We start from the raw sequence: 12,864 nt of genomic DNA, 5'->3' as shown, positions 1-12,864 counted from the left end.
AATGTTGACCTTTTATTATGTTTCAGTTTTGCCTTACATACTCGGTACATTATTCGTACTGACGTTCTTTTATTGGGGACGCTGCATTCATGCATGCAGGTATAGATAATCAGTTTGACAAGCCCTCATAGTAGACGAGGTCAGCATTCAGCGAAGGATCGGTAAGACTTCACCTCATTCGGAGTACACCCGAGTCTATAAGTCATCGTGTTAGAGTTTTGCTACGGACTTATGGGTAGGTCGGTACCCTGTCCCATTTGATATCAAATAATCTTAGAGGCTTTGTAGATAGAGGTTCATTTTGTACAGTATGTCAGAGGTCTTGACGGCCCATATGTATTCATATTTTAAGAAAGATGGTTCATTGATACAGTGTTTCCCACTTACAGTTGTACATTATGAGTTGTGACCATGTGGGCCCATTATAGTTACAAAAGGAATGAGTTCAACTAACTGGACCTATGTATGTTCTAGTTTTAGTCGAACGATCAAGAGTTACAGAATGGTTCGCTCGGGACAGCACGGTACCAGGTGCCAGCCATGCCTCCCCAGGTTTGGGGCGTGATATTTGCACTCACTGTGGTAATACTGGGCACTTTAAGGAAACCTGTAAGGCCAGATTTCAGTCTCAACAGAAAAATAAAGTTTTTCAAAAAAGAGGGTAACTACTGTTAGAGAACCTGGTCCCTTATATAAAACATGTGTGATGCCTGCTTGGACCAAACAAGTCTTGATTCATCCCTTTCCTCATTACAAGGGACCCAAACTTGTTTGGGTTCCTAAGTCTAACCCTTGATTTTCTTATGCAGGGAGCAGTGAAAGGGTGCAGCCAACAATGGTACATGGATAGTGGCTGCTCGAAGCACATGACTGGAAGCACAAATGATTTCCTTTCACTCAAATCCCTGTAAGGAGGGAGTGTATCCTTTGGTAACGGTAAAAAGGGATACATTCTGGGAGTTGGGAGGATTGGGAAGTCTCTTTCTCACTCAATTGAAAATGTGTACTACGTGAATTGGTTGAAGTACAGCTTGCTAAGTGTCTCCCAAATCTGTGACAAGGGAAACAATGTAGAATTTGTGTCAAAAATATGCACGGTCACAAATCTTGTGACTGGTGAGGTGGTTTTGGTGAGATACAAAAACATCTATGTTGCTAACTTTGAATCTCTAAAAAATGGAGATCTCAGTTGTCTGAGTGTTGTAGATGATGATGCTGAACTGTGGCACCGAAGATTGTGTCGTGCAAGCTTTATGTTGCTGAACGAGTTAGTCGAGAAGGACCTGGTTCATGGCCTGCCCAACTCAAGCTTCAAGGATTACAAAGTGTGCGATGCAAGTGTAAAAGGAAAGCAAGGCAGATCCTCTTTCAAGCCCAAAAAGGAAGTCAGTACCTCAAGGCCACTTGATCTCCTTCACATGGATCTATGTGGACCTATGAGTGTGCCAAGTAAAGGAGGAAAGATATACATATTTGTCATTGTGGATGACTATTCCAGATTCACCTGGACTCTGTTTCTCAGGTCCAAAGATGAAACATTTGAAGTATTTTTTGCATTTGTAAAAAAGATCCAAGTGAAGATGAGCCATAATGTAATAAGTATCAGGTCGGATCATGGCACAGAGTTTGACAATGCCAAATTCGATGAATTTTGTGCTGAAAATGGCATAACTCATAATTTTTCAGCTCTAAGAACACCTCAACAAAATGGTGTGGTAGAGAGGACGAATAGGACTCTTGAAGACATGGTAAGAACAATGTTGATTGATAGCGGCATTGCAAAAAACTTTTGGGCAGAAGCTATCAACACTGCATGCTACTTGGTGAGCAGGTGCATGATCAGGTCCCTTTTGAACAAAACTCCATATGAACTACTGAATGCGAGGAAGCCTAAGGTGACACATCTAAGGACATTTGGCTCCAAGTGTTTTGTCCTCAACAATGGTAAGGAAGCACTTGGAAAGTTCGATGCCAAAAGTGATGAAGGAATCATTCTGGCTATTCGTCATAAAGCAAAGCTTACAAAGTATATAACAAAAGAACTCAATGTGTGAAGGAAAGTATACACGTAATCTTTGATGAATCTCACCACTCGTGTGAGAAGGTATCACATAATAAGATTGATCAAGAGGGAGAACAGTCAATTGTACCTGGTGAAGTCATTGACATGGCAAATGAAAAAGTTGACATGATGAATCACGTCAAGGAATCAAATGATGATGGTACAGTTATTTTTCCAACTGATGGGGAGGAACCAGGTTCCTCAATCACAACAACTGAAGCTGAAAACAGAGTTGCTGATGCAGTTCAAGGAACTCCACATGCAGACAGAGAGTCACAATCAGAAATACCTAGACCAACTCACAACGAGGTTCAGGTGTCTAACTGGAAACACAAAAGCTCACATCCTCTTGAAAATGTGATCACTACCCTTGATTCAGGAATTCAAACCAGATCAAAGGCAAGAAACACGTTTTCCTTCTCAGCCTTTCTCTCTCAAATTGAGCCCAAGAATATCAAGGAAGCATTAAAAGATGCTGATTGGATTACATCTATGCAAGAAGAACTTCATCAATTTAAGAGGAACAGTGTATGGCACCTGGTTTCACGACCTACTGACAGAACTGTTATAGGAACCAGGTGGGTATTCAAAAACAAACTTGATGAGTTTGGAAACACAACCAGAAACAAGGCAAGGCTGGTAGTTCAAGGTTATAATCAGGAAGAAGGGATTGACTATGATGAAACATTTGCTCCAGTTGCTCGAATAGAGGCAATCAGAATCCTCATTGCCTTTGCGTCTCACGTGGAATTCAAATTGTTCCAAATGGATGTCAAAAGTGTATTTCTGAATGTCTTTCTAAAGGAAAAAGTCTTTGTCAAGCAACCCCATGGATTTGAGAATCATGAACATCCTGAGCATGTTTTTAAACTTGACAAGGCACTATATGGGCTAAAGAAGGCTCCTCGTGCTTGGTATGAAAGGTTGTCCAAATTTCTTCTAGAAAATGGCTTTACAAGAGGAAAAATTGACAACACCTTATTTCTGAAGAAATAAGGGAGGAACTTGCTCATTGTGCAAGTCTATGTTGATGACATCATCTTCGGAGCAACTAATGATTCATTGTGTGAGGAATTCGCAAAACTTATGGGAAGTGAGTTTGAGATGAGTATGATGGGGGAATTAAATTTCTTCTTGGGACTGCAAGTTAAGCAAATTATTGAGGGAACAATGATAAGTCAACAGAAGTACATCAAGAAGCTTCTGAAGAAATTTGATATGGAAGGATCAAAGATCATTGATACTCCCATTGCCACTGCTACTCGTCTGGACATGGATAAACCTGGTTCTCTTGTGAATAAAACTATGTATAGAGGTATCATAGGATCACTTCTGTATCTCACAGCAAGCAGACCAGATATTATTTTCAGTATGGGACTCTGTTCCAGGTTTCAATCCAATCCAAAGGAATCCAAAAGAATTCTGAGGTATCTCAAAGGCACACAGGACCTGGTCCTCTACTATCCCTCAGTAGATAACTTTGATTTAATCGGATACGTTGATGCTGATTATGCTGGATATTTGGTAGATAGGAAAAGCACTTCTGGTATGGCACATTTTCTAGGATCATGTCTGATCTTATGTGATACAAGAAAGCAAAACTCAGTGGCCCTTTCAACTACTGAAGTTGAATATGTAGCAGTTGCCTCCTGATGCACTCAATTTCTATGGATAAGCATCAACTGGAAGATTTTGGTGCACTCAACATGGCCAAGAATCCAACTGTGTGCCCTTACTATGTGACAACACCAGTGCTCTCAACATGGCCAAGAATCCAGTTCAATATAAGAGAACAAAGCACATTGATATGTGATACCACTTCCTCAGAGATAACGTTGAAAAAGGGCTCATTTGCATGAACATTTGCAGCATAGAAGATCAAATTGAAGACATATTCACCAAAGCACTGAGCAGAGAGCACTTTGAAAAGAATCACTTGGCATTAGGGTTGATGAAATCAAGCTAAGGACCTGGTCCCTCGATGATTGGCTACGAAAGAAATGTACAAGTAAAATAGATAAAAAGTGTTTTATGGCGCAGTCTAACTCACCTCTATACTGTTACAGGTAGACACGCATAACGATTACAGAGCAAACAAGTAGCTAATGCATTGCACGTTGGTCAAAGGATGAGGCTTACATTTTCAACTCTGTCAGGGAACCTGGTTCCTTTGACATAAGTTAGTAGTTCCTCTGTACTCTCATGCACAATTCTTTAAACGGCTGAAACGGTGCCACGTCATTAAATTGTCAGTTTCTTTTTTTTGCTTCTTGAACCTAAGCGTCTCACCCTTTATGAAGCGACCCAACTACCCAAAATTGCTACTCAACTGGTCCCTCACCCCTCTTAAATAAATCCATTCATAGTCACTTTCATAACTGTTCACATCAAAAATCCAAAATTTCCCTTTTCCTTCTTCAAACTCTCTTCTTCAAATCACTACACTCCACCATGTCTGACAATCAGGAAACACAAAATGTTCCAAGCATCGTCCCCACCAGTGATAGAGCCCACACTCCCCACTCTGACTAGTCCAAACCTAAGTTATAGTTACAATCACACTCTACTTCCTCTCTAACTCAATCAAGTTCTGGTTCTCATCGAAGTCACAAAATATCGACTCCCAAGAAATTTGTGGCTGTGACCTCTACTTCTGCCTTGCCGGAAAAGATGGTTGACGAAGATACAGTGGATGGAGAAGAAAATAAAGAAATTTCTACTCTACGAGTGGAAGAAAGTTCTGCTAAAGAACAAGGTGTGGGTCATGCCAGTGATGAATTGACAATGACAGCCCCGGGCCTTGATCCTACAGGTAATGCTCCTCTTATACCTTCTGAAGTTACTTTGGGGCTACAAGAACGGGAAGCTATAGAAAATATGCTTTCAATCGCTACTGAGGGAAGTTTGATTGGAGGTTATGAGGGTGTGTCTGAGTCTCATAGGGAAGATAATGGTACATAAGTCAAGGTTAGGGAACTGGTGCCTGTCGAAACCTCAGCACCTGATAGTACTACTGGGGAACCAACTGAGGGACCTGATCCCTCCGCCCTAGAAGAGCCCTCTAGCTCTAATGGGGATAAAAACCCCTAGTTCTTCACAAGAACCCCGGGTCAGTACTGATCCCGCCCCCTCTCCTCATTTCTACGTTGAGCCATTATCAATTGTGGTTCCTGAGATGCGATCTCTGTCTGAGGAGGAGAATGAGGATAGTGAAGAAGAAGATTATGATAATGTGGCTCTGGTGAGCTTCATTAATGCTAGGAGTAGAAAGGCACCTCCCCAGGGGTCAACTTCTAAGAGACCTATCACGAGGTTGCAGAAGAATAAAGAACTTAAGTGAGTTTTAAGGAAAAGCAAAGAGGGAAAGAAGAAGAGGCAGTTGGTGAAAGATGGAAAGGTTGTAAATGAGAAGGTAGTGCCTCATGCACTAGTTGTTGATGTGGATAATGAGGTAGAAGAAGAACCTGGTTCCTTAGCTCGTAAGTCCTCAAAGAAACATACAGTTCCAAAGTCCAAAAAAGAGTCATCGGTGAGTAAGATGGGTGTGAGCAATGTTGAGGGTCAAAAATCTGGTGAAAAAGTGGTTAAGGAGTCCGCTCAGAAGGTGTCCAAGAAATCTACAGACAAAGGGAAGAGTGTGAGAAAATCTGTGAAAAGGAAGGCTAGTGTCAGTGAGGAACCTGGTTCCTCAAAGAAGGCCAAGGTTGGGGCAACCCAGGATGTTGGCATGAAGAATTTGAGAAACCAATGGGTGTTGTGGGGCCGCACATTTTCCCCTGATATCCCTGACCTATCAGGAATGCGCCAATTGGCTGACATCATTGAATACCAACAGTGGACACATCTGTTCACTAGTGACAGTCCTAAAGTTTATGAGGCAAAGGTGCGCAGTTTCTATGCTGACTTCTTCACAGTTGAGGATGATAACATTTGTTTAACAGTGAATGGTGTTGATTTTGTGCCGGACACTGCTGTACTGGGAGCCATTTTGGGCGTGCCCACTAATGGGATGTCCTCATTTGAGGGGGTCTGCTCTACAAATTTCAGAAATGCCATTGTGAAGGATAAGGCAGTACAGCAAGGGGAACGGGTGCACAAGAAGGCTCTCCTTCCAGTGTACCAACTGCTGTTTGAATTGGTGAACAAGGTCCTGCTCCCACTTGCAGAAAGACGGACCATTACGTCATGAGAAGACCTGGTTCTCATGGAAGCACTGGATGGCTACACCACCATAAACCTGCCTGGTCTTATGATAGAACGCATGAAGAAGGTGGCAGAGTTCAAGGATGGTAATCATGGGTTTCCTTACGGGTTCCTCCTCACTACAATTTTTTAATATTTCACAGTCCCTTTAGGAAAAGCGAAGGTGGGAACTCGCAAGCAAACCTTCTCCAAGACCACCCTAGAAGAGTGTGAGTGCATTGATAGGATTGGAGGGGTTGGCAGCACTTCTACTATCTCTCAGTTGATCAACGCTCAGAACAGTGCCACTGAAGAGATACGGAAGTTGAAGGCAAGGAATTCCATTCTCGAAAGTCAGCTCAGTCAGGTTCAGGAGGCACCTGGTTCCAGTAGCTCTCAAAGCACAGAGGTTGCCCGTCTGTCAAAAGAAAATGCTGACCTCACGAAGCAGGTTGAGGACCTGAAGGAGCGACTGCTCAACGAGCAGGTGTCAGCTAATGCTCGAATGGACATCCTTCTTAAAACCTTTGCCTCTTCATCTGGGCCTTCCCCTTCCAGTGCTCCCTAAAATATGCTCTCCCTCCCAGTGTCAAGTTCCTAGTGTCTGTCCTCTATTTTAGTCCTAATGATGTTTATGACTGGTACCTTTTTGTTGTTTCTATTTTGTGCATGTTTTGGTAACGATGAAACCGCTCCCTGCTAAATTTCCAAAAAATTAATGAAAGTTTCGTCCTTTTTGATGTGTATTCTTTGCTCATTTGCTCTGTCTTTAGTCATGATTGTGTGCACACATGTGGCATGAGTTAACCAAGTTAGACTTCTTTTTGCTTATTACTTGCTACTAATCTTTTTATGATGCCAAAAGGGGGAATAATAAATTGAGAGGGAACAAGATGGGGAACAGATTCAGGGGGAATACAGGTTATGAGTATGTCATTCTGGTTCTTAGGGGGTATTTCAATTATAAGTTTGTCATCATCAAAAAAGGGAGAAATTGATAGGTTCTATGTATCCCTGTTATGTTTTAATGATCTAACAAACTTAATGTTAAGAACCAGATAAGGAACTTGTTATACATCCTCAAGTACTTAAGATCAACAAGTGTCAAAGTCGGAGATATAGTTCAACTCTTCAGAGACAGAGAAACATCAGAGGGAACATATGGACATCAGTTCTCTTGGTGGCCGTACCAGTCAACTTCCTAACAGCTGTAAAGTTGCTGCCTGCACACGCAACAGTGCAAAATAGTGCAGCAGTCAACTTCATTGGGAATGCTCCTGTACCAAACATGCTTGCATCATTCAAGTGATGTCACGAATGTTATATTAACATTAAGCCAAAGACAAAACATCACTTGAACATTTTGAAGAATCAATCCAGCTTTCTCTCAAGTCTGTGCATCAATTCAGCAATCGATTCTCAAGTGCTTCAAGAACAAAGAACTACATAACAAGGGCCAGTTCTCTGCATCGAGTCATCACATGTCCTTAGTTGTGTTGTACCTTTGTTAAAACTTCTTACTCGTAATTCCTACTTAGCTTAATTAGAAATAATTGTGTAGGAAACTTTTGTTAAATCATAAACTCTATGTTTGTGTCTTAGCTAGGTTTAGTCGAGTTGTAAATCTTTGTAATAGAGTTATTATAAAGTGGCTTGTAATAGAGTTGTTACAAATTAGTAAGGGATTAAGAAGTTAATTCCTAGGTTACAATAGGTTGTAATCTAAAGTTTGCTCATTAATGAAGTTGAAATCCTACAAGGGTAGGTCGTGGTTTTTAATCCCGTGAGCTGGGAATTTTTCACATAAAATTCTACTATGTCATTTACTTAATGTTGTGTCTGTGTTCTGTGGGAAGAGATCGAGAACCAGGTTCTCTATACAGTTTAGTGGACTTTTAGTTTCTATCACTCACACATCAAGAGTGATCAAATACTAAAAGCTTCACAGAGGAACTCGATATCAAGAAGGATCCAGCAGTTAATAAGTTAAATGACATAACATGTCTGCTATAAAAATGATACTTAACAAGGATAGCATAGATTAGATTCCCCTTCTGTCTGTTAGGGAGACGCAGTGAATCATTTTCGAGAGAGAGAGAGAGAGAGAGAGGTGACTAATGACTGGCATCCATCCATTAGCGAGTGGAGTTGATGAGGGGACAGACGGGAAAAGAGTGAAGGAACGTGGGGCTTTGAGCACATCAACCTAAGCCTAACTTTGCTTCATTAAGCAGTTGGACATTACTTTCATTTGACATGTTTGAGCTCATACTCTAAGCCTAACTTTGCTTTATATATCGACCCCTAGTATAACAAAATCCACAAAGCACGAACCTAAAATGTAATTAGAATAGGTTGGGAAGCGACCACCATAGATAAGATCACATGTTTTGGCAAGTGCTTGACAAAAATAAGGAGGATTTTTAGATGGTTTACCAACCTTAGTTGGACCATAAGAAGAAGATAAAACATGGGTTTCATATTATTGTGACAGGTGGTACCCAATTTTACAGGTAACATATTAAGAACAGTAAATACATCTAATCTATATCATCTTTTATTGAAAATTTCATGACTCATCTCGAAAGAAGAATCAATTATGTGATCTCATAGTAGATGTTAGCGTGCAAAAATACTTGAAGATGACTAGATACCAGTAAAAGACTACGTTAAATTAATCTTTCGTTCATCTTGGTGTGCTTATGTCGTACAGGTTTGAGACAGGAATGAAGATATTGTACGGATTCCACAAAATACTCTAAGAAACAAAAAACTAGGCATACATGTTCAGAAGATTTACATCGATCCGTATCATATACTAATCCAAATATGAGTCCATGTAATATAGATGGCAAATGATATTCCTATATTTATTATTCATATATGGGCACTTATTCACTTCTTACTTTCTTGGTGAAAGTCTAGGAAAAGATATTCATTTCTTATTTTCCGGGTGTAACTCTTATATCATGTCAAGCAGAGAAGGATCCTCCGCTATAGCATCTATCAGTAACTCTATTGTAGTTGCATCAAATGAGAAAGTCTTCCCTGTCATTTCTTTTAAGAAAGCCCTCATTTCACTGTATTTGTTACTTTTGAGAAATACTTGCATAATAACGTTGTAAGTTACAATGTCCAGCAAACAACAAATTGTCCTCCATTTTTCTAAGAATATCTTTAGCTTTATCTAACAATCCTTCTTGACAAAATCCATTAATCATTGTAGTGTATATTACTACGTTCGGATGTAAACCTATTACAAAAAGCTTCTCAAAAATAAGATGAGCTTCGCCGAACTTTACATTTTTGCACAATCCATTATTGACAATACCGTAAAGTTCAATGTCAGTTTCTTCAAACTTCCTTTCCAACTTATAAAAGAGTGACATAGCTTCTTTAACACGTCCATCATATTATACTAAAAAAATAGGAAGATCCTATCTTCAAAGTTGATTTACAAAAATGTACTTTAAAATCTAAGTGACCATTTAGTCCTTGAAAAAAGAACTTTTCATTAAATGATTTCAATCTTTTTATGATATAATATGTTTGTACAAAATATATAATCCACGTATATATCTTTCTTCAATTACAATTGTTATTGTACTCTTTTAAGTATCGTGTATTTTTACACTAAATTCAATTAATCTAAATCTGAAAGCAAATGAAAAGACAACTATGTATTCATTATTAGTCTTCTAAAGAAACTGTTGTCTCTTGCATTTCCCAATGATACATGTTTCTTCTACTCCTCAAATATATACATCATCTTTTACTTTTCTTCTAATGACAATACTATCAACTATTTGAATTTAGTTTAGAGAGCACATATGAGGTATTTCTTCGTGCAAGTTGTTTTAAGCTCTCTTTTTTGGGTCAATTTTGCTTCTTACTTCTCATTTATCATATAAATCATATTGTTTAATTGATGTTTAAGAGTTTGATCTCTCACATGAAAGTGAAGAGCTGAAATTTTGTTTCAACAGCTTATGAGATGATTTTTCTTTCCGGGGGAATAACAATTGACGTGATGCTTTTATTGACAATTCGATAGAACTCTACTAGGAATTGCACCAATACAAATGAGGTAGGCGACATTTCTTTCTAACATGATTCTTTTTCCTTTGACACAATTTTTTTGTAATTTTTTTCTTTAGTATTTTCCTATTTGATTGTGTAATCGATACTGTAGAACGTTTCCTCAAGTAAAGATTTAATTATCACATGGTTACTTCTTCCCATATTTTCACAGTTTTTTTATTTTGTCTTTTCGTTTTTATTTTCTCAAACCTGAAATTTCAATTAATAATTTTTTTATGCAATTGTTGTCTTATAAATGTTGTGTTTTAGCATCAATATTTTGAGAAATAGACATACTTCTATCTGAAAATGCTTTAATTAGGACCTAGAACTGTTAGTTCAATCATATGTAAAACTTTTAGCACCCAAGTAGAAAAATATATCTACCCGTGCTTCTATAATATTTTTCCTTTTTCAATGTGAATATTGGTTTTATCTCAAATGACAAGGACTTTGGCTGGTGATGCAGAATGAGACTCTGGAAAAGCCGTAATATTAATCCTGATATTTAAATATGGTGATGGATAATATCCTGTGGATTAACTCAGGGTTGTAGAATTGACATCATTCTTCGTTACGTTTTAATAAGATAAAGGTAACAAATAAACAATGTTGGTCTTGACTTGCTACTCTTGCCTTTATGTACATATATATATTTGCTTTATGCAGAGATATTCATGCCTTTCATATGCAATTATAAAGCAATATTTCATTCACCACCACTGGTTTATCATGAAAATGCCAAAGGGCCCGGTCATAGATGATGATGTTCTCACATTGCAAGACTCTGAGAGGAAGGTCAGACGATATGCTCATGGCTTAATCGTGAATAACATCTGAAAAGGATCTAAATACTTTTATATTGTAGTTGGATTGAGTCTAAATTTTATATTCCATTTGTTTTTTAAAAAAAATTACAAGAGAACTTGCTTAAATTTGGACAAGAATAAATTTGATGATGTTAAATAATTTTGGTGCAACTTTTGTTTTCACAGTATGTTGTGATAATATTTTTTATTGGCTTTGCATCAATGCCAATCACTACTCCGTCCAATTGGATGGACATCCATCTTTACAAAATCTTGCTTGCCTGCTTATTGATGCATTATTTCTTGAGTTGGTGATAATAATGAATTTTAAAGTGCATGCATTTTCGATTAAAGAAGCCTTGAACTCACCTCCATTCAACAAAGAAATTTCACGCATGAACTCTCCTCGAGCTAGGGGATAAAGAATCTTTTATCGATAAAATGCAAAAATATTTTGCAAAATATACTATAGCTAAGTAGCACAGTAACAATTTGAAGATTTGGGGTATTACTTTGAATGGTTTGAAAATTCCTCTTAAGAGTGATTTAGATCAATTACAATATATGTATTAACTTTACTTTTGCGTATTGAGCCATATTTGGGGAAAGTTAACTAATAAAATGCCAATCCAATATGTTAAAACATTATTAACATAATACGAGTATGTCAATCTTATATGTACTTTCTAATATTAATATAGTATAGAATATAGATTGTTGCAAAAAGATTAAAATAACCTTCAAACTAAATCATATAAAATTACACATTATGGCTGCAAACAATTAACATATTAGAAGAAATTTTCAACTATATATGCAAAATAATTTTAGAAAAACTCATGACCAAATGATAAACTTATGTCATAATAAATAGTTTAAAACTTTCAAATTAGCCAAATTAATGGTAGGGGCTTAGCATACAGTGAATTAACGGATTATTTCAAGGTGTATTTTGGTAACTCGAGAATAAACACTATAGAGAACTATTAAATCAACCTCAAAATACGCATTTCAGTGATACACGTGCAACGCAAAAACTAGTTCTTAAAATAACCACTAAACAAGGTTCGGTGTCAATTCTTCCAGCTTCAAACAGACCTTGCAAGATAATATTATAGGTGAAATTATCATGTTTCAACCCCTTTGAGAAACTTCGCTAAACAATTTCATAGCCTCGTCCAGTTTCTTTTTCTTACAGTATCCATTTATTAGTATGTTATAGTTAATAATGTCAGGTTCAATGTTATTATCTATCATGGAATTAAAAGTTCTCCTCGCTTTATCCACTTGACCAAGCAAGCAATATCCATCTATTATCATGTTGTAGGTGATCACAGTAGGCTCCACACCTTTTCCAATCATTTGTCTATGGATCACTATTTTGAAGGTGTACACATCTAGATAAATATTAAGATTAACCATCTCACAGAACAACATCCTAACATCATCCCATTCACCAGACTTACACAAACCATCAATAAATGAACTATATGTGACAATGTTTAGAGGAATACCTTTTTGTATCATCTCTTTCAAAAGGCTGATAGCAACATCTAGCATTCTATCTTTGCAAAAGGCATCTATAACAATGCTATAGATGTATGTGTCGGGCTTAGTGCTCCCTTGTTCCATTAATCGGAGCAAACTAAAAGTTTTTTCAGTATGGCCCCTTTTGACATAACTTCGTTAGGCTCACACATATTCTCTCTCACTAGCTTTTTGAGCAAGTGA

General features: G+C 37.9%; 3 protein-coding genes across 3 annotated transcripts; 1 reads left to right on the top strand and 2 right to left on the bottom strand.

The window, feature by feature from the left end:
* Positions 1–3,175: 3,175 nt before the first annotated feature.
* LOC138899675 (secreted RxLR effector protein 161-like) lies at positions 3,176–3,715 on the top strand. The gene has a single exon (XM_070186356.1). It carries the CDS (start codon positions 3,176–3,178, stop codon positions 3,713–3,715), a length of 540 nt encoding a protein of 179 aa, XP_070042457.1.
* Positions 3,716–9,179: 5,464 nt separating this feature from the next.
* Positions 9,180–9,657, bottom strand: LOC117278850 (pentatricopeptide repeat-containing protein At1g62910; the record flags this gene model as incomplete). The annotated part of the gene is given in 2 exon segments (XM_070186355.1): positions 9,180–9,392; positions 9,394–9,657. Coding segments are annotated over 2 exon segments (477 nt in total), but the record flags the coding sequence as incomplete, so codon positions are not given.
* A 2,610-nt stretch (positions 9,658–12,267) lies between these two features.
* LOC138891461 (pentatricopeptide repeat-containing protein At3g22470, mitochondrial-like) lies at positions 12,268–12,765 on the bottom strand. The gene has a single exon (XM_070186354.1). It carries the CDS (start codon positions 12,763–12,765, stop codon positions 12,268–12,270), a length of 498 nt encoding a protein of 165 aa, XP_070042455.1.
* Positions 12,766–12,864: the final 99 nt, after the last annotated feature.

The sequence above is a fragment of the Nicotiana tomentosiformis genome, chromosome 10 (genome assembly GCF_000390325.3).
Source record: "Nicotiana tomentosiformis chromosome 10, ASM39032v3, whole genome shotgun sequence".
Taxonomy (NCBI): Eukaryota; Viridiplantae; Streptophyta; class Magnoliopsida; order Solanales; family Solanaceae; genus Nicotiana; species Nicotiana tomentosiformis.
The sequence above is the reverse complement of the archived record's forward strand: the minus strand, read 5'-3'. Positions and strand labels throughout refer to the sequence as shown.